Source organism: Mangifera indica, chromosome 19 (genome assembly GCF_011075055.1).
Source record: "Mangifera indica cultivar Alphonso chromosome 19, CATAS_Mindica_2.1, whole genome shotgun sequence".
Taxonomy (NCBI): domain Eukaryota; kingdom Viridiplantae; phylum Streptophyta; class Magnoliopsida; order Sapindales; family Anacardiaceae; genus Mangifera; species Mangifera indica.
In genome coordinates, this window is record NC_058155.1 from 12,203,702 (window position 1) to 12,230,252 (window position 26,551).

General features: G+C 33.0%; 3 protein-coding genes and 1 long non-coding RNA gene across 5 annotated transcripts; 3 read left to right on the forward strand and 1 right to left on the reverse strand.

Annotated features, from left to right (window-relative positions):
- The first annotated feature begins 7,607 nt into the window (after nucleotides 1-7,607).
- Nucleotides 7,608-9,673, forward strand: LOC123203537 (protein EXPRESSION OF TERPENOIDS 1-like). Of its 2 annotated transcripts, none has more exons than XM_044619931.1 (3): nucleotides 7,608-8,059; nucleotides 8,216-8,788; nucleotides 9,057-9,673. In XM_044619931.1, the coding sequence occupies exons 2-3, from the start codon at nucleotides 8,218-8,220 to the stop codon at nucleotides 9,422-9,424; spliced, it is 939 nt and encodes a 312-aa protein (XP_044475866.1). In that variant the 5' UTR covers nucleotides 7,608-8,059; nucleotides 8,216-8,217; the 3' UTR covers nucleotides 9,425-9,673. The 2 variants fall into 2 exon arrangements, with proteins under 2 accessions (XP_044475866.1, XP_044475868.1); XM_044619933.1 differs by having other exon boundaries at nucleotides 7,609-8,059; nucleotides 8,225-8,788.
- A 3,929-nt stretch (nucleotides 9,674-13,602) lies between these two features.
- Nucleotides 13,603-15,653, forward strand: LOC123202832. Its single transcript, XR_006499088.1, has 3 exons — nucleotides 13,603-14,233; nucleotides 14,772-14,869; nucleotides 15,247-15,653. It is a non-coding gene; the product is annotated as an uncharacterized LOC123202832 (long non-coding RNA).
- A 177-nt stretch (nucleotides 15,654-15,830) lies between these two features.
- On the reverse strand, nucleotides 15,831-18,531 carry LOC123202830 (cysteine proteinase 15A-like). Its single transcript, XM_044618978.1, has 4 exons — nucleotides 18,011-18,531; nucleotides 17,806-17,925; nucleotides 16,776-17,022; nucleotides 15,831-16,313 (listed from the first exon to the last, which is right to left on the reverse strand). The coding sequence occupies exons 1-4, from the start codon at nucleotides 18,485-18,487 to the stop codon at nucleotides 16,033-16,035; spliced, it is 1,125 nt and encodes a 374-aa protein (XP_044474913.1). The 5' UTR covers nucleotides 18,488-18,531; the 3' UTR covers nucleotides 15,831-16,032.
- Nucleotides 18,532-19,429: 898 nt separating this feature from the next.
- LOC123202831 (general transcription factor IIF subunit 2-like) lies at nucleotides 19,430-23,521 on the forward strand. The gene is made up of 6 exons (XM_044618979.1): nucleotides 19,430-19,746; nucleotides 20,979-21,087; nucleotides 21,871-22,001; nucleotides 22,098-22,172; nucleotides 22,583-22,732; nucleotides 22,948-23,521. The coding sequence occupies exons 1-6, from the start codon at nucleotides 19,564-19,566 to the stop codon at nucleotides 23,065-23,067; spliced, it is 768 nt and encodes a 255-aa protein (XP_044474914.1). The 5' UTR covers nucleotides 19,430-19,563; the 3' UTR covers nucleotides 23,068-23,521.
- Nucleotides 23,522-26,551: the final 3,030 nt, after the last annotated feature.

Genomic DNA, 26,551 nt, shown 5'->3' on the forward strand with positions numbered 1-26,551 from the left:
AGCGTGAGTAGGCAGGGGACACAGAGTACTGTAACCTTTCCTCAGACAATTTATGTCATGTAACGCCCCAATACGGCAATAATAATTCACCAATACGCTTACAAGGAAACCTATATGTGTACCACTCTACAATCACATGCATGCCCACTCAGACCCCACTTCTTCCTTATGGACCCACCTACCCTATCTCAATGGGACCATACTTACCATACCATATTCGACTGTGTTGCATGTGATTGTATAGGATAGAGTTAGATTCAAATCAATTAAAATTCTAACTCAAGTTAAAATAACACTAATTTTAGTTTAAAATGAACCGGTTAAAAGAGTTAATAGACCCATTTAATTTTAAAATTTTTTTAGTTTAATAATGTCTTTAAAACTTTATATTAACCATTCTATATTTTATTTTTATTTAATTTGGGTTTTTATAAATTTTATTTTTTTTGGCTCCGTCGTTGAAGGCAACATACTCATTTTCTTCTTCTTTTTTGACATCCTTGTTCTTATTTGCTAATGACTTTTTGACAATTCATCATCACCAACTCAATTGAATTTAAGCCAACCTTTGTTCAAACTCAATTTGACTTAGTTTGGTTCGATTCGATCCCATCCTTGAATGTTGAAATCTTAGGTTTAGGAATCTTATGAACGTAAGATTAGAATATAAGACAAAATCAGTATGGCATTTCTGGTATTGACTTGTTAGCCCCAAATTGAGTTCTCAACCCAATACAAGACATAATCATCTGAATGATTAAACATATTGTGACTTCATTATATGAATGCCAATCTGGCAACACCCCTCATATTTGACTCAACGGGCGTCCAGAAAGATGCAATTTCATTACTATCAAGTACCCATGATTCATCCCAATTTTCCTCTTTTAAGCCATGCATGCCATCTAAATAAAAAACCTTTTACATTAAAATCTTCTCGTTGATATCATTAAAAATTTATCACATTGAGGACTTTCATTGCTTCTGGAATCACTTGTTGCAGTTTGAAAATAACTCCTGCAACATATTGATGTTAATATAATAATATAATATAAGGTTAAGTAATTTAATTATTTATTTTATTTTTAATCTAGAATTATTAAATTTGGCAATAACATGACAATTGTTAGTAAAGTTGACATACTTATTATTAATAGACAGAAGGAGTTTGGTTTGATAAATGTTTAATTATCAAAATTAGAAGATTATCTTGAAAATTATTTAGTATAAATTATTACTATATTTGATAAAAATTAATAGGTATAAATAATTATTATGTTTAATTAGAGGTAATAAATAATATTAATATATTATTTTACTTAAATATCCTTGAATATAATTATTTTAAAATATTTTATGTTAATTTTATATTAATTGAAAATGAGATTATTTGTATTTTGAAAAAAATAATAAATAAGGATATAATTATAATAAAATCAAGATTATTTTGATAATTTTTTAATATTTAAAATAGAAGTGTTAATCAGATTACCTTTTATATTACTGGTCATATCAGAGAAGATTACAAAAATATTTTTTTACTTATAAACCAAATAAAATAATATAAATAATAAAAAATAGATTACTAAAATAATTTTTAACCTCCTTTAACCAAATGCCCTAATAAATAAAGTATTACTGATTATTGAACTCAAAAATGAAAATATTGACCCTAACGATAAATGGAGAGTCAATTTCATATCAGTGAGCAATAAACAACATTAAATTATAGTCATTTTGACTAACTCTTTTGTATTGTTCACCATCTCATTTCTTTCTCTTGAAATCTTATCTCCATTTTTGGTACGAGTGTATACAATCCGATTTAATATAATTTAAAAGTTTTTTCAAATTAAACTAAAAAGAATTATTTAAAATTTTTCAAATCAAATTAAATTAAACTAAAAAAATAAGGTTTGATTTGATTTATATTACAGTTTAAACATATTAAAATTATCTATTTCTAAATATTTATTATTTAATAAAATTAATTAAACTATAACTTTTTATAACATAATATAAATATATAAAATAAATATAAATTATATATACAATATATATTAAAAATGAGAAAATAAATATGAAAAAAACAAGTTTTATACTTAATTGTTTATTAAAAAATTATGTCTAACATAGTTATATTAAAAAAAATATACAGTTTTTCAGTTTTGTTTAATTTATAAATTGTTCAAATTATAATTCAAACTGAAAATTGTTTTTCAAAAATTTTTCAACTCAAAATAAACTATTTTACAAACTAAACTAAAACAAACCATAATTTTTAAATGATTTGATCCAATTTTACAGTTTAAAATGAATTCTGAACACCTCTAATTTATGGGTATTGTCAATACTTTTACTATATTTTAATTTTTCTATAATATAAATGTTGTTGTATAGTGGTAACTCAAATTCTTGATTGGGTAGGCCAAATATTTGAAGTGGAGATCTAAAATATGGATTTTTGAAGGAAATCCAAAATATAAATTTGCAATGTCTACAAAATCTTATGAAATTAGGGTTTTCCTTATACTTTGTGGTCAAAGAGAAAATAAGTCATCTTCTCTTAGAAAATAACTTCTGTATTAAAATAAAATTATATATATAAATAAATTAAACAACTTTTCGTATACCAATTGAGGTGACAATTTGTAACTAGTGATATAATAATTGATATTTTTTCTCACTTAAAAATCACATAATATAATGTTACTATTATAATGTTACTATATCAAATTATATACAAAATATTATACAATTTGTTTGTACTATATTAATAAAACTTTTTCCATCTATTACTATCCTTACCTTTTCTTTATTTGAGGTTTTTCATGTAAAGGGTCAATGTTCTTATTATAATTTGAATGGATTCGTTGCTTTTATTCTTTCTTTGAGTTTCTTTGCGGTTTCTTATTATAAAATTCACTACATTTCCCCTCAAAATTTTAAAAACTAACAACTTCAACCTTGTCTAAAGTCTTTTAAATTTGAAAAGTCACAATCCCCCCCCCCCCAAACCTAAGGTTTTTTTCCTTCACCCTGCCAGCCACCATTTCCAATGCCAATGACTTTCCTCTCCATCCTAAGTTAGTTAGTGTACAACGAGGCACGAAGATCTCCCCTCTGCAAATCTCTTCATTGAAGATGAAGTGATTGGTCTCTTTGTCTCGATAAATATACTGTCCCTTCGTCTAAACAAAAAGATTTGAAGAGGGGAGACGTCGATCAATGTTTTAGGGTGGAGAGGGAAAGTCGTCAGTGTCGGAGATACTGGTCAAGTGGGAGAAAAAAAAAAACCTCAGGTTTGACGAAAAAAATGTGACTTTTTAAAGTTAGAAAATTTTATGTAAAAATGAAATTGTTAGTTTTTAAAACTTAGAAGAGAAAATATAATAAATTTTATATATTTTTTAATATTATTAATAAAATAATGATTTTACCCTTATATTTAATATAAAATTTTAATCTCAATTGGTTTATAGGTGAGATTTTGAGATTTTTAAATCTTATAAATATGGTTTTGTAAACACCTTAAAAATTGGGTGGGAAATAGTTCTTTGTGCCCACAATTAAAATCACTTATTAATTCAAGGGGCAGCACAAATAATACTAGTACTAAAACCGAGAGAGTGGCGAAAAAAGAAAAAAAGAGTAAATGATAGCGGTAGATCCGAGCTTGAGAAAGTAAGGCTCAAGGCTCAAGAGTGAAAGAGAAAGATAACACAATTATTGAAACTAGCTAGCTCCTACGCACATCCATCATTCCATCATTCACCGCCCAATTATTATCATCTCTCCATCTTCCACCACTCATTTAATCTCCCCTTAATTCCTTAATGCACCCCAACTTTGATGAGACGTCTTTTAACCATTTCAATTTAAAAAATTAATTTCCACACCCATCTTCTAAATTTAATCGGCTAATTATATATAAAGTTAGTATATACAAAATAATAATTATAAAAAGTCATCGGCATGACTATTCTTCTCCTATTATCATCACCCACCTTTGTGTCGTTGTCAATCAATCTTACACCGTCTTCAACCATTTATCAAAAAATTTATTGTTGATGAGTTCAGTTTTAATTATATTTTATCGTTTCTATTAACTTTAAGATGTCATGTCACTCACATGATTCCTAAATATGTCTAGATCTATAAATTCTTTTAGATTTTTTCTATGACCAACAAATAAGAAAATAGAAGGAAAAAAATAAAAAGATAAAATATAATGTAATTAAAGTGAAAAAGTATAAAACGTACGAGGGATATTAACATTATTACATAGTATATAAAATGATAAATTACTCATTAATTATTAAAACTAATATTTATTTTAACATATCAATATGAAAATAAATTTTTTAAATTTAAAAATGAAAATTCGTAGTTTCTTCTGTATTGGGGTGAGAAATAGTATTTTGACCTTTCTTAATCAAATCCATATTAAATTTGTACTACGTACAAAAACCCCATTCACTAAATTTCATGGATACCTAGTCCTCCTCATCTTCCCTATGCTTAACCATAACTAAAAAATTTTCTATCATAAATTAGGAAGCCATTACAGTATTGAGAGAAAGGGAACATCATCAACATGGGTTTCATCGTACCTAGGAAGAAAGAAGATTCGTGTTGGGTTATCATCCAACAAAAGGCAACTTAGGGTTAGCAGCCAGCCCCCAAATCATCAAAGTTAGGAGCTCCATGTCAATTAGAGACAAAGAACCGTTATGCCTCGAGCCCCTTATCTCCTTATTACAATTACTAAGACTAATCATCATTATCATTCTATAATTATAATAATTCATAAAAACAGTACGGCGAGTTGAAAGGCGCCGGATTCCGTACGGTTTTCACGTGATTGGTTAATGAGAAAGAGAGGAGGAGGATTGGACTGGACTGGACTGGACTAGAGGAGGCGAGAGGGGGTCATTTTCCTAGCTGGGTAGAATTAGCTCCATAATCATACAAGTTCGTTGGATTATTTTTAATCCAAAATGGACCAACATTGACCATAAAAATTTAATTGTTTTGAATAAATAAATGTATTGAAAGAAGATTGGAGATTGCCCAAGAAAGCGTTCAACAGTGACGGAAAATTTCAACTACCGTGAAATTTGTTTGGGCGTTTCGGTCGTCCGATGCGACTTTTCAGAATATTACGATTACATCGAATTTGTGAAAGTTAATTGGAGATTCATATACTAAAAATTAAATTCGTTTAAAACATGACGTAGAAACAATTAAGAGATGATTAAAAATAGTTGTACAATAAATCTATACTGGTTTGTATTAAAACTTGGATATTCAATAAAAAATAATATTTATTATTTTACTTAATAATAAAAAAACGATATTTAATAGGTTTTTTTTTTCGCTTTTTAGGATAAACAACCTTTAGTTACTTTCTAAAAGGTCTAAGGATTTATTTTCACCCAAAGTACATTATTTTTTTTAGTTTTTACTCTTTAATTTTAAAAATTTCAAATATTTACCAATAAATGGTTAAAATTAAATAAACTCTAATATCTTAAAATTTAATTTCCTTTCTTCTCTAAATTCTAAAAACTAAAAATTTTTTCTCTATAACAAGTTTTAAAAAATTACGTTTCTCTCCTATCTCTCTCCCCATCTTTGAAACTTCGACTCGTCTAGGAAGACGAAGATCTCTTCTTTGTTTAGGAAGATGATCATCTTCCCAAATGAAGAAGAAATCTTTGTCTTCGTTTTTCTAGACAAGATCTTCATTGGTCAGAGTTCTAAAGGAGGGGAGAGAAATTGTTAGAACATGGTGATGCATCGGAGACTTTTCATCACCAGCGATGGCGTCGAAGATTGAAAACTAAACCCTATGGAGGAAAATATCACTTTTTAAAACTTAACCTAGAGGGAAAACTTTTAGTTTTTAAGATTTAGGGGAGAGGGGAAAGAAGATTAAATTTTAGTTTATTTTTAATATTATAGATAAAATAATGATTTTATTTTTAAAATTAGCATATTTAACCTCTTATGAGTGAGTGTTTGAGATTTTTAAAGTTAAAGAATGAAAATTTATAAAAACAATATACTTTGGGTCGGAAAACAACATACGACAACTCACTATTGGTTTGTATCAAAACACCAATATTGAATAAAAAAAATAATACTTACCATTTTACTCAATAATAAAAATATCGATGTTCAATAGTTTTTTTTTTTTTTGGGCCTTTAAGAATAAACAACCTTTAGATACTTTCTAAAATAATAGGATGAGAGAAGAAAAAGAAAAACAACAAAAACAAAACTACAAATTCGTAAAGTTTCTTAAAACGTTTAAAATTTTGTAAACATAATGAAACGACTATTCTATTAAAAGAATGCACATTCTGACTTTAATTACGGTCATTTCAAATGAAAACAAAATTATTTTTAAATCGATTAATATGTTATCAAAATTTATAAAATTTGTGTTATCACCGTTTATATCGGTAATATGACCATATAATTATCCCTTCAAGGTTATGTCTTGATTTTGTGCTTCGAAAGAGTACCCATTTTGTATTAAAAAAAAATAGTTTGATTCTGAATTCTATTTAAAATAGTTCTAAGTTTGCTTCTTAAGTTTAAATTCGAATTTGAACTATCCCTAAAAAATCCAACCAAATGTGAGGTCACCCATATTAGAATTTTGAATGAAAACCTAAGATAATGTATTTTGTAATTACTTATCTATGATTAGACTCATTGATGGGTTTGTAATTTTGGCTGCATTATTAGTCAACAATTCGATAGCAGTTGTTTTCACAATTTCGCTCTAAGCCCGTCAAAATTAAATTAACATCAAACATGGATGCTGATAACCACCGCCATTTAATAATCTGAACGTGGTGGCCGTGGCCGAATATTGGAATTTTTAAAAATAAAAATTTAGATTTTTATCTTTGATATATTTATAAAATTTTAATTTATTTATTTTAATAATTATAAATTTAATTATTAATTATTTAATTATTTATTTTTCGTATGAACAAAATTTTGTTTTTTATTAAAAATCAAAAATTTTATATTAAAAAGACTAAGTTTTTATATTTTTTATTAAAAAACTAATTTTCACTATTTTTTAATAATGATCCCACTTTACCTTGTTTTCAAAATATAACAAAATAAATAATTTAAATTATATTAAAATTTTAATAAAAAATATTGAAATTTTAATATCTTTATAGAAAATTTTAGAAATTTATTTACTTTTAATAGAAAAATCTGATGGTTTAACCTCTTCATTGAAAAAATTTTGAAAGTTTCGATTGTCATGCTCCTCCATATAATTATGTCAAGATTTTGAAAGGATAAATACACGTGGCATGTGAAGGGGTGTCTGTGATATGTAAAAATGAACAGATCTGTGAGCTTGTATTTTTTTAATTATGAGCAGAAATTCATTCGTAGATTGAATTATCCAGAAAATCAATCTTAATTACGGGACCGGTCAGAAAAAGTACCAGCGGGTTTTCCGGTGCAAAGGACGAATAAGGAGAGCTGATAAAACGACACGTGGATGAATAACAACCCTTGGATGATAAACAAAGGGCCGAGGTTGCAATGATTCATTGAAACTGGAAGAGAACTGTGGAGAAGTGCTCAGAGAGAGAGAGAGAGAGAGATTTCTTAATAGCTTCTTTCAACCTCAAGCACAGACTCTCTCTCTATCTATCTCACTCAGTCTCTTTCTCTTTGTCTTTCACATTCACACGCAGAAGCAGACATAGACAGAGACACAGTCACTTTCTTTTCTGTCTCGGAGATACAACAAAGAACCAGTAGTTAAGAAGAGAGAGATTGTTTTAGAACCGGGTTGGTTTTTGTCTTAAATGAGGATTGTGTCGCAGAGTGACGGTGCAGTTTCCATGGCGGCTTTGCAGAGCTCTAATTCCGTGTTGTTATTATGACTTGGAACTCCGAACGAAGCTGCAACCATCTCTGTTATTATTATTATTTTACCCTAATAATAATCTAAATTTTTCATCGAAAAGCTGCAAGTAACCACTCGCAGAGCGTCAGAATCATACAAAATCAGGTAAAAACAACAACTTGTTAAAAACCCAATTATCCAAAATTCCAACCCAGATGAAATAGTTGTAGCTAGCCACACTGATCCTGGTAATAGTACTAAGTTATTGTTGCTATGGATTTTTGGCCTAAACTGAGGTTGGTTTCAACTTGTTGGTGCAAGAAATGGCAGGGTGGTTCTACTTAGGAGGAGGAAGCAGTAAACAAGAAGAAGAAGATAAAGAAGAAGGTCTTTATTTGTACAGATCAAACGAGGAGATCTACAACAACAAAGGGTTTGAAATATGGCCACAGTATCATCATCATCAGCAGCAGCAACAGCAAAATATGAACAATTATGTTTCGTTTGGAGTGAGTCCTGGTCGAAGAAACTTGATAAACGTTTCCGATGACTTGTCAAGATCGGGTTTTCCTGTGACGAGACAAGGCGGAGGAATGAACTGCCAAGATTGTGGTAATCAAGCGAAGAAAGACTGTGTTCATTTGAGATGCAGAACTTGCTGCAAAAGCCGAGGGTTTCAGTGCCAAACACACCTCAAGAGTACCTGGGTTCCTGCTGCTAAAAGGCGGGAGAGGCAGCAACAACTGTTATCTTTGCAACGACAACACCAGCAACAGCAACAGCAGCAACAACAACAGCATCAGAATAATCAAGAAGAAGAAGAAGAAGAAGAAGAAGAACAACAACAACAACACTTTCGAGGAGAGAATCCTAAAGGGCAGAGAGAGAATCAAGGTGATAAACGATACTCCCTCTCTTGCCTTAAAAATCTTTTAAAGAATCATATTGCTAGACTGCTTTCAAATTAGCAAGATCTAGCGTCTATCACTCAACAAAGCCAAATCATTTGCGTGTTGCCAAGTTTACTTCTTCATAGTTGTCCACCTAACTCTACTGTTTCTGAGTAAAACTGACGACATGAGCTTCATAAAATTAGCTTAAAGAATCGTCTTTTATCTCCCTATTTAAAATCTAACCAATCTTGGATGGTTTGATTAATTAGGGTTGGAACTGAGTCAATTTCCGTCTGAAGTTAATTCTCCAGCAGTCTTCCGTTGCGTAAGAGTGAGCGCCATGGATGATCCAGAAGAGCAGTACGCGTATCAAACGGCTGTTAACATTGGAGGACATCTTTTCAAGGGAATTCTTTACGATCAAGGCCCTGAAACTCGTTACACCACTGGAGGGGAGACCTCTCAGCAATTGAATCTTATCACTGCAGCAGCCCCTACAGTAACTACTAACACAGCAACAACACCCACTTCTACCAACCCTTCTGCCACCACTTTAATTGATCCATCATTTTACCCAGCTCAACTCAATGCTTTCATGGCTGGTACGCGATTCTTTCCACCGCCCCCAAGGTCTTAATAAGAGAACTAGCTGCTTCCACTTGAGCTTTTAAAGAAGCTTCATTTGTCAAGCACCACCGAATCTAAATTGTTGTCTTATGTGGTTCTGGTAGATCTTTAACACCCGATGAGGTATAAAGCACCCAATGATATATATGGTAAGGATGCTGGTTTTGTTCGAATTTCAATAGAGATTTTCTGGGTTTAATTTTTATATTATCAATGACACAGTATTGGCTTTCTTTCTGAGAGCAGCTTTGATATGGCATGTGGATGTGTGCTTTTTATTTTATTTATTTTAGATTTTTTTTCTTTTCTGGATTGATGTTGAACTTGCTTTCTAGTTGGTGTTGAACTCGAAGCCTCTTTTTTCCCGTTTATCCGTTTGCTTGCTTGGTTAAGCAAGGAATTTATTAAAACCTTTATTTTAATCTCTAAACATCCTTTCTTGCATTTGGCAAATGGCTTGCTCGTCTCTTTCTGCTCCACCCTGTCCAGCTGTACATACCCATAAATACAGACGAAAACAGATAACAATAGACGTACATGGATGTGACCCTCTTATTAGAATGGAAAGTGCTGCCTACTGCACATTAGCACATAAGGTTTAATGCTTCAGCAATTTTGTGCATTTGATTTATGTTATATGTAGACCGGACTGATGACATATTTATATATATAGATTAAGCTACGTATATTTCGACAGGATTAAAGATGGTTCTTCCATAGACTTGTAGCTGTAGTTCAATGTGGGAAAGAAACAGAAGAGGCTATGAAATTACTTCCTCTATAGATCTGTAATGATCTTACTCATATCATGTGTTCTCATCTTCCCTCCATTAAAACGTTACACTTCTAACAGAACCAGATAAGTTAATACCTGTTGTTGTTTCTGTACTATGGAATTGCTTGGCTCCTTGTCACAAGGTAGAGAGAGTTGAATATTGCCACAAACTTGAGGGTGGGATTGTGAGTTTTGGGATGTAGAATGATGACTTTTCAATCACATGAACCTTTTCATCATCCAATGCATTGTTCTTGTTTGTGATTTTTCATGGAAAAATAAATTTCTAGTTTGATAGTAGGGAAATGTTAGTGCTAGGGAAAAGACCAATGCTGGCAATTATGAAGTTTGAGCACCATTTATAGACCTACATATATGACAGAAACCAGACAAGGATAGAGCTATGATGTTTGCTTATTTATTTTTTAAAAAGCTATTATATAAAACTTACTAATCTACCCAAGATTCATGTTTATAAAAAGGTTGTATTCGATTTGAGTTGTTTGAACTCAAATCAAATGAGTGGAGTTTGAGTCAAATTTGAGTCTCAATTCGTTAATTTTAAATAAATTATGAGTTAAGTATTATTCAGATTAAGTTAGATCAAATCTAACGATAATTACGTATGTCATCCAATTTTTTCGAGAGTTATTGCATAATGCCTTCTGATTGGAGCACGAAAACCTCAATGGAAGGACCTTAAAATTCCTGTGCAAAGTGGTTGTACTTGCACCATAAGTTGATGGTGCTTGAATTTCATAACACATGCATTCATTGATCACAAGCCACGAAAAATGCGGTTGTAATCATTAACAGTGTTCAAGTACATTTGATTTGCCCTCTAACCATGCTGCTTCCAGGAATTGTTAGGCAGTTTAGACACTTGATATGAAAGTAGAGACAAGGTACTTCAGGTAGCGGACGAACTTGATTCAGACTTGGTAATAGAGTAACATTGTAGTGTGTATATGTACACACACACACACACACACACATATATATATATATGTAGATTGATTGATCATATATAATGGTTTATACAAGTGATCTTAGAAATGGGAAATTTTGATTTCAGTCTTGCGCACATAGTAAATCTGCATATGCCATGATCTTGAATATTTAGACATATAGCCAGGATTCTAATGACTGGTGTTGCATGCTTTCTACTTTCATTTCTAGTGGAGTTGTTGATTGATCGGAAGAGCTAAGACGTATGGCTCGAGCCAGCTCGGATCCCATTCCCTACGGATTACATACACATGAAAGAGCCCATTTGAATTGGATAGATAGAGTAACAAAAACTACCCGTGAGACTTTCCTCTTCACTGAATTGCTGTATTATTTTGTTGCAACTTGGTCGATGGTGTTCATATTGTTGCCAAAACGAGCTCATAGTTTGGCAAAACGACATGGTATGATTGGTCGTTGGTCCCCCAATCATCCTAATACAATATTTAGCAAAAAGGCCAAGCCTTCCAAAAAAGAATTGCTAGGGTTTCTTACAGTAGACAGTCTAGCTAGGTTTCATGGAAAATATACATAGACCTATAGCGTCATAGGTGGTGGTCAGCTCAGCCGCATGCGAGCCAATTAGTTATTGTAAGTCAGCTCGTCTTGGCATTGTTGTTTGTTCTTGTTTTCTTGCTAGCTACGAACAAAGTGGCCCAAATTCAATTTGTTGCTGCTGATTAATGGCTGTTGCTGCGCCTGCATGCACACTGAATGTTTTCACCTTTGGCCCCATTATCTTCAGTATCGCCGCATATGGTATTGCAGTCACTGATAACCTATTCATTATTTTTTACCCTAGCTTTTGCCTAAAATATTATAAAGAGAGATAACTCATTTATATGCCACGCATTATTCTGGCAAAATTTGAGGCAGAAACGTATATTTAAGGGCTTAATCTTGCAACTAATTTGTTTTTCGCTAGACCGGCGATCTCAGCACAGATTATGTGCCAATATTAATACCCTGCATGCATGGTTGAATAAAGAGAGCTTGCTAATATAAAGTGTTGAAGATAGATGAATTACTTTTAGATGGCTTTCTACATTGCTTAATTAGATATAAGGTTTTGTTGTGATTTACAGACAACTTTACTTTATGGACTTCTAGATGGTCATCAAAGGAGTTGGCCTTCAGCACGAGAAACGGGACAAAAGACTTTAATGGTGATCTTTCTTAAAACAACATCTCTTTACCGCACTTTCATTGCATGTATCTTTCTATTGGGTTTATAATTTTCCTTCCTCTTTTGTTGTTTCCACTCAGAGAGAAATTTTTGGAAGAACTTGCAGGGATTGCTCTCGCTCATTGAATAATATCCGTTAAGGACAATTATTGCTAAGGCCAAAGGACTTATTCCCACATAAGTTTTTATGCATTTTTAAAGCCACACCAACTAGATTTAAAAAATCTAAAGTCTCACCCATTGATCAATTATTATTAAAATTTTCTGTTAGAGACAAAGGTAAAATCATTATTTTACTAATAATATTAAGAAAAATATAAAATTCATTAACTTTTCCTTCTAAGTTTTAAAAACTAACAACTTCACTCATACCTAAAGTTTCACAATTTCACCCCCCTCCCAAACCTATGGTTTTTTTCTTTACCCCTTTGACCACCATATTTGACACTAACAACCTTGCATCTCTAGATCTCTTTATCCGACAAAGAGATCTAGATAGGGGAGGTTGTTGTGCTTCATCATGCGCTAGTTAACATTTTAAGGTAAAGAGAGAATGTCGTCAACGTTGAAGATGATGGTTGGAGGAGAGAAGAAAAAAGGTTTGGTGGGAAAATTATGACTTTTTAAAGTTAAAAAACTTTAGATATGAGTGAAGTTGATAGTTCTTAAAACTTTTGGGGGGGGGGAATACAATGAATTTTATATTTTTTTAATATTATTAATAAAATAACGATTTTACTCCTATCTCAAAAAGAAAATTTTAACTATAGTTGGCTCATGGGTGGAATTTTGGGTTTTTCAAATCCTGTGAGTGTAACTTTGAGAGTGTATCAAAACTTGGGTAAGAAATAGTCCATTGGCCTATTGCTAATCATGCCTTAACTTGTATGTATTATACAACATGAAGTTCATCACTAACTTGTTCTTTTGATAAGGTAGATCTTACATTTCTGTTGTGTCTTAAAAGAGAATAAAAATGACACATATTGGATTTTATCTAAACCGATTTTGAACAAAACCCACCTTTAGATCAATCTGAAGAAAAAAATTTAGTTAAAATTGATAGAAGTTCAAATTTTACTGAAAAAATAATTTAACTATGAATTCAATTTGAGCCATTTAAACTCAAAATTTTAAATTGTTTTAAACTTAATTCATTTTGTAAAAATGAATTTAATCTTTGACTTAAACTTAACTCGTTTGATTTAAACTCAAATTTGAGTTTGAGTAAGTCGGATCAAATCCAAACCAAATTCGTATTTTTTTAACTCAATCCACACATGAGTTGACTTGAACGCCAAGTCTCCGGCCTCTACTGCGTTTAGAATTGAATCCAATCATAAGTGGTACATTCTTTTTGATTCATTTCACATATGGATTGAGTTCAACTTCAAAATCCAAAGTCTTTGCTCTACATAGCGTTTTGTGGAGTCGAAATTTTAATGTGGATACCTAAACGATGTCGTTGAATCATGTAAAATTTAAAACTATTCTATTGAATCACGTGCAATGAAAAGGACAAACTAGTAAATAAATATACACGCCGGATAAGGTCTCCCGATCCGCAGTTAAAAACAAAAATGAAAATGAAATATTTACATTAATGAGGATTCTGAGAAATTGATCGTTCTGTTATTCTTTCTGATTATGGGCTGTTGTAAATACGAAATTATGATAAGCACATCCGTTTGTATAATCACGTATAACAAAAAAGTGGTCGGAGAATGTTGGCCGACGATGGATGCACTACGATGAAGCCGATTCAATTGGTACAATTGGCCATTCCTATCGAATCAGTTCATCTCCCAATCACGTATCTCGGAGAACTTTGCCAATTTCAATTTAAAGACGTAAGCTATCGGTTTTCATTTAATTTCTTTTTTGTTTATAGTTAAAAATCATGAGTTGAACATTCTGTTGTTACTTAAAAAATAAGCACGCGAAGATGAACTTTGTGAAATATTTTCCTGGTAATTTGTAAAAGTTAGTTGTTGAAATTGGAGGACATAATTTTTAATTTTTTTTAATATGAGATCAAGTTTCATTCCTAGTATTTGTGATCGCATATTTTCCCACCATGCGCCTTAGTTTTGCATTACCTTCTGTTAGCCTCAAGGGCATAATTCTTACAAATGGTACAAACTTCAGAAAAATCACACACCGAGAATTTGTTATTGAGATTGGAGAGTTTAAATTATTTAAATCTCACACTAGGGACTTAAACTTTTTTATGTGAAATATAACTCTTGGATCTTCCACTTGGATCGAAAGACCTGAGTACAAATTCTTGATTTGTTTATAGGTTTTCATTATGTTAGGGATTTGGTTTTTTTTTTTTCAATAGAAGTTAATTTGAATAGTTACAGGGACTACATTCTTATTTTGCAGCTTAATGCTGGAAACAATCAGTTCCAGCAGACCTACGCAGCTTAAGTGTGTGTTGTCAATCTTCCATTGCATCTTCATATAAGTTTTTGGTTGTACAGGTATATCCTTACATTAAGGTTTCATTCTCATCAAGCCACATGCTTTAGCTGTCAGGAGATAACAAATTGTTTATGTATTGAATGTGAGGTATACTTTAAATAGGAAAGTGATCATCTGGTCATTCAATATATTTTTTGATATTTGTATATTGAGGACTACTAAGGAAGTTTGCGAAGAGAAAAGAAATCTATGATACTTAGGCATTCAGTTTTGGAAGGTTGATGCAATTCATGGAATGAAATATGCATTGCAGATGACAGTGTTGTCATTCTTGGATTTTGTTTGCTTCCCCAAAGAATTCATTAAATTTGTAAATATATGTGATATAATTGTATGTCTTGAGTTTTATGTTTGCACATATTATTTTACCATGCAGATGAAGAGACTGAGGGAAATGGCTTGCAAGCTATGTTTTTTCAGGGAACAAGAGGCAAAGGCAGGCTCGTTTCTCTTGACAAAGTCTGCAACATGTAATGAATCCACCTTGGAGGTATGTTTGGACCTTCCATTTTATAGCCCCGTAAAGCTTTTGAGGTGTTACATTTAAATGACTTTCTTGGGGTTGTGGTTGTGGCTAGCTAAACTTTTCCATTGCCGATCTGGTCACGGCATAAGCTTAGTCCTCTGAAACCTTTCCTGTAACTTAGATCCAGTTTTTAGAATGTGTTCTAAAGACGGTATATATGAATCCGCCTTTACATCCGCACTCACATACGTAATTTTCAGGATCATACATCATGGTGCAAATTATGCATTCAATTTAAGCCTCTCATTTCTTAGCCACTCAAGGAGTTCATATACTACTCTATCATACTTGATGCAGCCCTTTTCACATTAGATGTCAAACTCTAGTCAGGGCCAGCACACAGTTTCATATGATTTATCAAGGCATTTTTGTCTATAATTCCAAGCAGTAATCATCTTATGGCAAACATAGTGACACATATTGGAAATAGAAGATTTCTACAAGGCAGCTCCATAAATAGATAACATCACCATTTTAATGAACAAGCAATTGTCACCAGCATACACAACACAACAGCATGAAAAGTCCCTTGACTGAGCATGTTCACAGTATCAGATAAATATATTATGATACACACATTATATTATAACTTGTATTTACAAGCACTCCATTTGACAAGCGTGACCTCCATAATATCTAGTGCGAGGTTGTGTGGATGGCTGCTGCTACTGTTGAGACCATGGAGTCCACTCCACATACATTGCGACCCCTGCATATCTTGTAGTATCCATTCTCTCCCCAGTTTTCTCCCCAGGAATTCTTTATGATCCAGAAAGGCTTCTCCTTGAACCTGATGGGCGCATAACCGGCAGATCCATATCCCACCAGAAGTACTCCATGATCCAACTGCTTGCCGCATATGTATGGGCAAGAAACTCCTCCAATATATGTTTGCATGTAAACTGCATTGATCCCCACTGCAAAAGCATAACAGAGTAATTAATATAAACATATTGTCACTACTTATTCTCAGGGTTTTAATCGAGTCGAGCCAAGTATTACTTGGCTCAATTGCATTTACATAAAGCTCAAACTCATCAAACTAGAAAGTTTTTAACTCGAGCTTGAGATAAAAATAGTTAACTTGAGCTCGGCTCAATAAATTATAGTCTTTAGGCCAAACAATAATAAACTTTAGTTTGAGATTAGCTTGACAATAATTGAGTCAAACAGAGAGTGCGAGGAACTCCACATGTTTGCAGCCGTACTTATACTAATTAGTCAATCCAATTAGTCTTAGTAAACTCAAGGAAGATAAATTTTTGTCAATCATGAACTTTATAGTAAGACCAGTGGTGAAAAATCCACGGCCACGAGACAGCCAAGAAACAGAGAGTTGTATATGAAGCATTGCCAACGGCTGAAGGTAGCTATTTTACCTGCAAGAGGGCCATTCTTCACTAGATTAGCAGCAATTTGATCTTCATCAAGGGAAATAACGCTGAAGTTAGACACAGTAGCAGCAATTTTGCTTTTGTCAAATTTGCAGGGACCCCGATCTTTGCCAGTGTAAGGATAGTCTTCCTCTCGCTCAAGTCCTCCGGCCTTGAGTGTGTACTCAAAGGCAGTGGTCATGAGCCCACCGTTACACCCAGAGTCACAAGCACCATATTCTTCTGGATCACACTGCAATAATACAAAATTATCTCATTGAGGATAAGATTATATATCCAAGCTGCTATAATTTCACCAAGAATCACTAGGTTTAAACAAATATAAATAGTCATAAAACAATAAATTTATCCATGTCTAACACTTGAAAAGGTATTTTATGTTTGATCCAAATTTCATATAGGGTTATTCAAATTTAAGTATGGAACTTTACAAATACATCTAAATATATGCAACGGTTAGGATTTGTTACGGTGTAGATATGACTTGTAACAAAAATATGACTAGTAAATACACGTGTTTAAAGTCTTATCAATTAGAGCTTGCATATAAAAATTGCATTTATGCGTATGTAAAGAGAATGAGAGAGAATGTGCCAAGATTGAGAACTCAGATTAAGATAACAAATAATTGGCTTCATCTCATCTCCAAATTCTTTCCATGATCTGCAGATGACTTTTCTCCTAGAGGGGTTTTCTTTGTTTTCTTTGGGTTTCATAATACCAAGTTTTCTTATTCCACTAATAAACTACCTTCTCCCTAAACTAAATTATATACCATATAGACTAATCACCACATCATGCGCACTTCAAGCAAGAAAGATCAGAACAGCATTACATAAAAGTTCTCCATCTTAATTCATATTGAGCAACAAGGCCAGAAACTTCCTTTGGCTCTAAAAATTTAATGAGTACGATGCTATTCTGTAATGAAAACAAACCCATAACTAAATATCAAAATTCACCTATCAAAAATCTAATGAAAATCGATGAAAAAATGGGATGATTCAAAACCAACCTCGTGATCACAATCGACGAGCTGCTGTTCACTTAAGCTCACAAGCTCGCCAGTGGCTAAATAATGAGCTCCCTCCAGAGCCCCAGTCGTACTAAAAGACCAGCATGATCCGCATGCACCCTAAGAAAGAAATAGAACTTTTTAGTAAAAAGTTTTTAAAAAATCATAATCAGAAAGTGTAATATGCATACAGAGAACAGAGCACCTGGTCTTTAACGCCGGTAACGGCCCCATGGTCACGCCAATCGAAGTCAGTGGGAAGATCATTGGTGGGCAACATAGGAGCCTTTTCAGCGTCGGCTGGGAGCCGAAGGCGCCTGTTCAACCCGAGGAATTGATGACGAAATTCAAACGGCGTTAAGTCAGAGAACTTGGTGACGCCGTGGACGGCAGAGGGGTCCAGCATCTGGTGAAGCTTGGCTCGGCGCAAGTTAGCCTTGAAAATGCCGAATCGGTAGTCATGCTCTTCTTGAGTAGCGTAATTTTTGGCGAATTTCGATTTGAAGAGGGAGAAATGGAGTTCTGCGTTCAGCAGGTGATCGTCGACGTCGCCTGATGAAACAACTTGCTTGATCAAAGGATCTTCGTCGTCAAAGTCATCGTAAAACGATAAAGTGGACGCGAGTGCAGCAGAAGATAGTAAAGACAGAAGGAGGAGATAATATAGAAAGACACGGTCCATTTGGTAGGAAGAGAGCAGGCGAAACTGCCAATACTGAGGCTCTATCAGAGCGCATAGATATTTATACGCCGGGCAGGACTGAATCCACGACCATAGTGATTCTAAGCTAATGAAATTGTGACACGTAAATACTTTTGATTGGCGAGTCGTCTGCAAGTTGCGCTACAGAACAAACGAAATGAAAGTTGACGCAACCTTAGTTGATATTGAAATGTGGTCATGTGGCATCATAATTCAAATTGTTGCTTGGCGCCTTTGAATGGTGTATTTGACGTGCAAATTATAATTGTTGATGTCATTTTCTTGCCTTTTGCATTAATTTATGAGCCTACAAAACCCATTATGATGTAAGACAAATTCTAGTTCTATACGTAACTGAAGTTTGAAAAGATGCTTGTGGTAAGTAAAAGCGATAGCATCCAAATTGGTTGGAAAATTTGAAAGCCTAATTAAACTCTTGATGTGACATTGAGTGATTATAACCCAAAGAATTGGGCTTAGGCCCAGTTTAGGTCCTTGCTGCGCAAGTACGAAATTAGACTCTAGTAGCTTTTGGGCTTTTCATAAAGTGGACATTATTGTGTGCAAGCTCCTCCTGGTCACAGTCTGTTCCGTTGAAACTCTTTTACACATTAAATTTCAGAATGACATTTCCCAATCTATCCTTCGTTCTATTAGTAATAAATTTATAATATTTTTAAAATTAAATAACATTTAACCTCCAAAACTGCCTTTTTAAATCATCGTATGTGATTAATAATTATAGAAAATAAAATAAATCACCAACGAAATGACTCATTTACGGTGAAACCCTAATTATTTACCTTAATAAAAAGGATGAAGGGTGTACAAATAGACTTTTTAATTTTAAAGTGTAAACTGGTAGTCTCATCAAAATTCGGGTAGGAAATGGTGATTTCGCCCTTAGTTATTATCCTTTTCTAGCTTTATGGAAAATCCGTCGGGCCTGGTCAGGTCAAGAGCGTTTGGGAGTGAAAAGGCACGGACGACAAAATACTGGTAAAAACTAGAAACACTCGACTCGACTAGCAGTAAAGACAAAATTTCGTTAAGAGATGGAGGACGATCACAGTAACGGCGGCGTTTTAGATACGGTAAAGGCTAGTGAAAAGGTCTGGTTAATGAAGTGTCCAGTGGTGGTGGCTAAGTCATGGCAGAGTCATACTGCTTCTTCAGATTTTCAACGTATAGCCAAGGTTATTGAGTCTATTGATCCTCTTCAACCTGCTGACAAGAAGGTATTATCTTTCATTCCAATTTATTGCTTAATGTTATTTCATGATCTGTTTTATTTACTATTCAATATTTTGCTGCAATAATTTCCTATTGGAAAAGCATGAAATCCCTAGATTATCAATGTTATGAATATGAAGTACAATTAAAAATTATTAATAACGTTAGTAGTTATGGATGGGCAATTTGACCTGTGGTTTGAGTGAATGGTTCCTCAAGTTCTCAACTGCTTGGAACTCATTTGATCGTTCAATTTGTATCTGGAAAACATGTTGCGGTTGTATAGTGGTGACCCTGTCCGCTTGATAGTCTAGTCCAATAGAGCGGGTACAACCTGTGGATTGCAGTGACATGCTGCAGTGTGGGTACGAATGGTTGTGGAAATGCAACAGAGTCAAGTAATCATCAGCTAGGATTTGCATATAAAATTTGTATTAAAGTGTATGTAAAGAGATCAAGAGTATGCCACAAAATAGAATGAGCTAAGATTAAGAGCTCACACAGAGAGAAGAAATAATCACATCTTCATCTGGTAATATTCTTCATTCGTAGTGAAAAAATTCTCCATCATCTACTTGTGGTTTTTTCCAGTTTTGGGTTTTCCGCGCAAATACTTGTTATCTTGTGTTGAGTGTGGTTCATTTTTGTTGTTTGTTTTCTTGGGTTTCATAACAGCTACTTATATGATAAGGATAAAATCTTATTGCATCCTTAGATAGCCTGCCTGCAAATTATCAACAGGTAGATTGTTACTGCATCATGGATCTTCTCAACTCTTGAAGAAGTTCTCCTGCTTTAATCATTATTATTTTGCAATAGCTGCCTTGTGAGTACTTACTTGCATCAGGAGTCATTTACTTAAGAATTTCATTGTGCAAAAATGACATGAGATTTGCTGGATCTTTCAACATATGTTTTTCTTATTTCTTTAATGCATCTTGATAACGGCTGAATGAATGGGTGTCAGCACCACCATGCACTATAGCTAAAGAGGTGTGCAAATTTCTAAGCAAAGATAACTTAAACTTGCTTTTTCGCTTCTGTCTTTCCACTCTCAGATAAGCTTTCTTTATTGCACATAAAGAGTGTTGATGCTCTTATTTCTTGTCATATTGTAAGTTTTTCATTTTGTCCTGTGTTTTGTTTGTTATTTTTTATTGCCTTGCGGCATTAGGATAATTATCTTATTAAATAATTTGTTCTTTAATTACTTACTTGTTTCTCAAATTGTTTTCAGTACAAAATGGAGATGGTTGGCTCTGAATCTGTGAACATTCCAAAAAGTTATACGTTGAATGGGGCTAAAGAAATTGTTCCTATGTCTATTTTTTCGGAGACAAATCAAGGTGAGAATTGTTATTCTTACTTTCTAAGCTTTTGCTCTTATCGTATCTAGCTATTTGTAGCAGTTCTGTTTAAATTGCTCTTGTTCTGTATTATGGTTCTCACTCTTCCATGTTGACTTGCAACGCAAAGAATTGGTTAAAAGATATTTATAATTTTATATATTTATTCTTATTTCTAAAATTATAAATCCAAGTAACTGTTGGCATCTTGTTAAATACTGTTCAATTGAGCGGGCAGCCAATGAATTTAAATAGTTATCTGGCTATATTGTACATTTGCTATCCATGAGAAACTACTTTTTATAGAAAAGATGGACTGAGCACAAAATGAAGTCTAAGTAACAATTGATGGTAAATGGCAATTGCTATTTTGCTAAGTTGTTTCAAATTTCAGCTTCTTCTGGTGAATGAGCAGCTTAATTGCCACTTTAATTTTAAGTAACATTGTACGTTTTGTGCTCTTTACAAACTAATTAGGAAGGAAACAAATTTGTGTGTGTGCATAGGAAATTACTTATGTATAATGTCTATCATGAACTTTTAGCTGAAGAGCTTTGATAGGTGAATTGAAATTTAAGTTCTTTGATGGTGTGAAATAACTACAAAGATCCTTCAAGGTTAATGGAAGAAGTCACTGTCGCTGTTCTAAGGCAAATAACTGTAACATGATGGTAAAAATGAAGTTCTATTGGGACATGAATTTAAATTCTCCTCCTGTATGTGACTTCAGAACTGTGTTGGTTTTTTTTTTAAACATAGTGATTATATTTGCTTTTATATCAGGTAGGGTTGCACTTGAAGGATTTGTGGAAAAAAAATTTGACATGAAGCCTTATGAAGAAAATATTGAGGAATACGGCAAATTATGTCGTGAAAGGACAAATAAATCCATGATCAAGAATAGACAAATACAGGTGGGGCATTCAAGTCTGCATTGCTATGGCTATGGCATTTCTGGTTTGATGTAGCCATTTTGAAAAAGTTCTTACTCCTGCTTTCATGTTAAAAAGGTAATTGATAAAGACCATGGAGTGCATATGAGGCCAATGCCTGGAATGGTTGGCCTAATTTCATCCACCTCTAAGGTATTGATGCTCTTTCTCTTCTCATGCACACTAACTAATGCTTTAGTTAAAAGTGACTTCTTACATGTTGTTTTTTCTTCACACACTGTACCTATCCTGGGAAGTTCATATTGCTGTTTCTAGAGGCACAGCATGTGCATGGCATGAAACTGGCTAGTTTTGACAGCTGTCATGCTTTGCTATAATGAAATGCTTGGTTAGATTTGTGTTTGGGAATCTTTGGCAGTTTGTTTGTAAATGATATGCTAAATTCATAAGATGGATTATTTAACTTACAGAACCATGATCTTATTGTTTTCAGGAAAAAAGATAAAGTCTTGTATATTTTTGTTGTACTTATGCAAATCGTGTGCACTTTTAAGAATGTCATTTAGATGGGTGCCTCATTACTTGTCAATTATCCATTGCAGGATAAGAAGAAAACAGCACTAGTTAAACAATCAGACATGAAAAGAACTAGAAGGGACCGTGGAGAATTGGAAGATATAATGTTCAAGCTATTTGAAAGACAACCAAATTGGGCTTTAAAGCAGCTTGTACAGGAGACTGATCAACCTGCGGTATGTTTCTCATCTTATCATTTGTTTTTCTCTTCCCTCTTTGTATGAATCATTAATCATGGCTCATTAGTCAATTTTAAAATAAATGAAGATTTTTTTTGATGTTGTACATTCAGTTAAGATTACTTTAATGAAAGTTGTAATTTTTACCCTCTGCACTTTCCAGTTATGATCTTCTCTACCTAACATCTTAATGAATGGTGATATTTCTGCAGCAATTCTTGAAAGAGATACTGAATGAGCTATGCGTTTACAATAAGAGAGGAACCAACCAGGGAACTTATGAGCTAAAGCCAGAATATAAGAAATCTGTTGAGGATGGAGGTGCTGAATAAGTCAATGTTCTTCTATAACTGTGGCACTAAGTACGCTTTTATTTAGTTGCTATCTTTGTTGGATGGAGACAAGCAACTAGCCCACCCTTAAAGGATAATAGTGTAATGTCAGCAGCCAAGCCATAGTTAGCAAAGCAAAGGAATAAAAAAAAAGGATATATAATTCAGAAATTTCCTTTAACAGAAGGACTACTATAGTGTTTATAGGGCTTTACGTTCTTAATCTCAACAACTATTATGGTGTAGTTTTTCCCAGGTTCGTATCATTTACGCAAGCTATAGACATTCAGCAGTTGGTTTATGATTAGGCATACTATTACTAGGTGAGTGGCCAAAATTAGGCTTGGACTTGTGTTGAAAATTGTATTTTCGGTTAACTAATTTAATCTTGGTCTAAATTTGTATATACTCATGTTTTCTTATTTTATAGTATGTATTTGTATGGTTATAATGATATTCCTCTGGCTGGAAACTTTGAATTGGGTATTTAGTAAATGGAAACCCAGCCTCCGGACACATCACATGATAAAAAAAAGAGAAAGGAGAAAGAGGTTGGCGATGCAAGGGAGAATGCATTGGTAGCTGTAATGAATCAAAAAGAAGGAAGTGACGGCTCAACTTTGGAATCAGTGGATTGGGTTTCTAAAACGACCCACAAAAAGTCAAAAGCTATCGGCCCGCATGATTCAGAATTCCAAAGTTCACGGCAGAATCCAATGTTCAATTCCCTCTATACAATGCATTAAGGTAAGGTTCGTTCGACTCAGTTTTATGCAGTGTTTTATAACTCAGACTAGTTGGTCAAACTGGTACCCGGTGTTCACTGCAGTTGATGTTTAAATATATTGTAGCCATACATTAGGACGTTGTTTTGCAAAATTTTGCAATTGCGAGAGCATAAGATATGTTGGACTCAAAATTATGTTATGTTTTAAAGACTTGACTTTCTAGCCGAACCGGTTTGACTGATATGTAATGGTTAGTCTGATTTGAGTCAATAATGCATTTTATTCACCATCATGTTGACATAAGCATGATGTTTTACAAAATTTTATAATTGGAATAGGTTTTTTATTTTTCTGGTAACATCATATCACTAGGTCATTTTTACGTATGGTTATATATAGTTGTTTCTATAAAGCTGTAGAGTGAAAAATTTTATAATTGTTGAAACTGAAATCGAGTTTGTTTGGTAAGGAATGTATCCTACAAATCATTATATCACAATTCCATTTCATCAGTACCTGGACTAGCCTTTTTATATTGATTTTATGGGTGGGCAGTTAAAAACCTAGCGATGCGATGATCTGAAAACAAATTCAACTCTTTCTTTAATATGGTTAATTAGTCTAGTTCATTCAGGTTAAACACGAGCCTGGGATAAATTCATTATATTAGCTGAAACCCTTGGAACCTTCCTTTCCATCTTTTGATATGACTGCTGCTTGGGCATGTCGAGAGAAGGAACGAGGAAAGCAAGTCCAATATCAATTAATTTATGCCGAAAATGAATGCATTTTGTTGGATAATCAATTAATTAATATGAAAGTGATATATTAAGTACCTAACCTAGTACATAATAAAAATGATAAAATAGAAGATCCCCTCACATAAGTTACAAAATGATATTAAAACTTGGATCAGATTAACTGATTCAATTAGTCAAATTGAGGCTTATAAGTAATCATTAGATTGTTTTGAATTGAATTGTGATTCAATTGGGAAAATCATGTTAGATTGTAGGTGAATCATTAGATCAATTATTTGAATGAGTTGTCCAAAGTGACAAGAAGATTGGCATTAGATTCGGTTGAAATGATGATAGCAGTGTCAAAAAAAATTATTAGAATTGGAAATGATAAGATTAGTGTTAGATTAGAAGAAGTTACAAATGATGAGATTGATTGGCATCTAGAGGATTTACTGGACAGGAGAGGAGAGGAGATTAGTGTGAAATGGAGCCGTGACAAAATAAAGCTTTTAATTTAACAACAAGGGCTTGTGGACTTAGGGATTTTTCGCAAGCTCCAACCTTCATTTTATACTCCTCTCGTTTAATATCACTTTGATTTTCGTAAAACATCAAAAACACTCATAGATATTTATTATTTTGACTTTGACATTGACATTATAAAAAAATAAAAGAGATAAAATCATTTTCAAACAATTCATTAGACTAACTATCATTTGACCTGGATTAGTTCCTTTTGTTCAGTCTGAATAGGAAAACAATAGTTGAATTCTCTCTCTCTCTTTGCAGATAGAGAATAAAACCTATACTGAGCTGAATCTGGTACTTAGCCGGCCACTATACGGACATATAGATGAATAATTCTATGATATATATATATATATATATATATATATATATATATATATATATATATATTGACGAGGCTGCGGCTCTTTTCTGGAATATCATCATTATGCGCACATCAATGCTTTAACTGTGGCATTTCACATCAACCAATTCGTTTGGATCTTTCATATTTATTCAATTGTCTTAAACTTAATAAATTTCAAGGGAAACTAGTACTCTTTGCCCACTGTTTCCTCACCACTTCAAAGTAAATATAATATAATATAAATAATTGATGGAAAAATGCTATGTATATCGAAATCAGTATTGACAAATGTAAAAGGGCAGTTTAAATAGTAATGTAGAAGAGAAGTTTGAGCAACCCTATCAGCTTTCATGTATCTTGTTATTGATTTTTGTATCAAATCTTCAATGCATGTAATACCCTTGCAAATCATAAATTTTGAACCCGGTTTGTATTATAAAAATGAATTTAATCTGTGGTTTAAATTCAATTCATTAGATCTAAGTTTAAATAATGCAAATCCGATTCAATCCTGGTTTTATAGGGAAGCAATATGCTTTATGCTTGGTGATTTTATAATATTGTTGTTTAAGATGCATGCTTATTCCTCTCTTGATTTCAGGAGAAAAGTAGTTAGCTTTCGGCAAGTTTATATATTACTTGGCTTTCGGCTGCTTCAATAGAAAACAAAGAATCGACGAACAAAATCTCTTTATGCTTTCAGCATAAGTAACTAATGCAAATAATTGTTTTATTTTGTGTTCAGGCCACGATGAAGCGTTGGTAAATGATACTACCTAATATGGCTGGTTGTAATATTGCATGGTTTTTTCCATAGGGCCTGGATCCCGACTGAATGACAGAATTCAAATTGAATTTAAGTTGGAGTTCAGTTAAGTAGCTTTGTTCGAATTTCTCTCTAATAATACTATTCATCTCACTCATAATACTATTTCTCTTGCTTATAATACATCTTATGCCCGCCTATAATCTTCTTCCAACATCTCCAATTAACTCGAATTTGAACTTATTATTATAGATTCGAATATTGTTTGAGCCAACTCATATATTTGGGTTCAATTTGACTCGAATCCAATATAAATTTTTTATTTAAAAAAAATACTAGATGTAGTTAGCAACTTGAATTTATTTTTGACCTA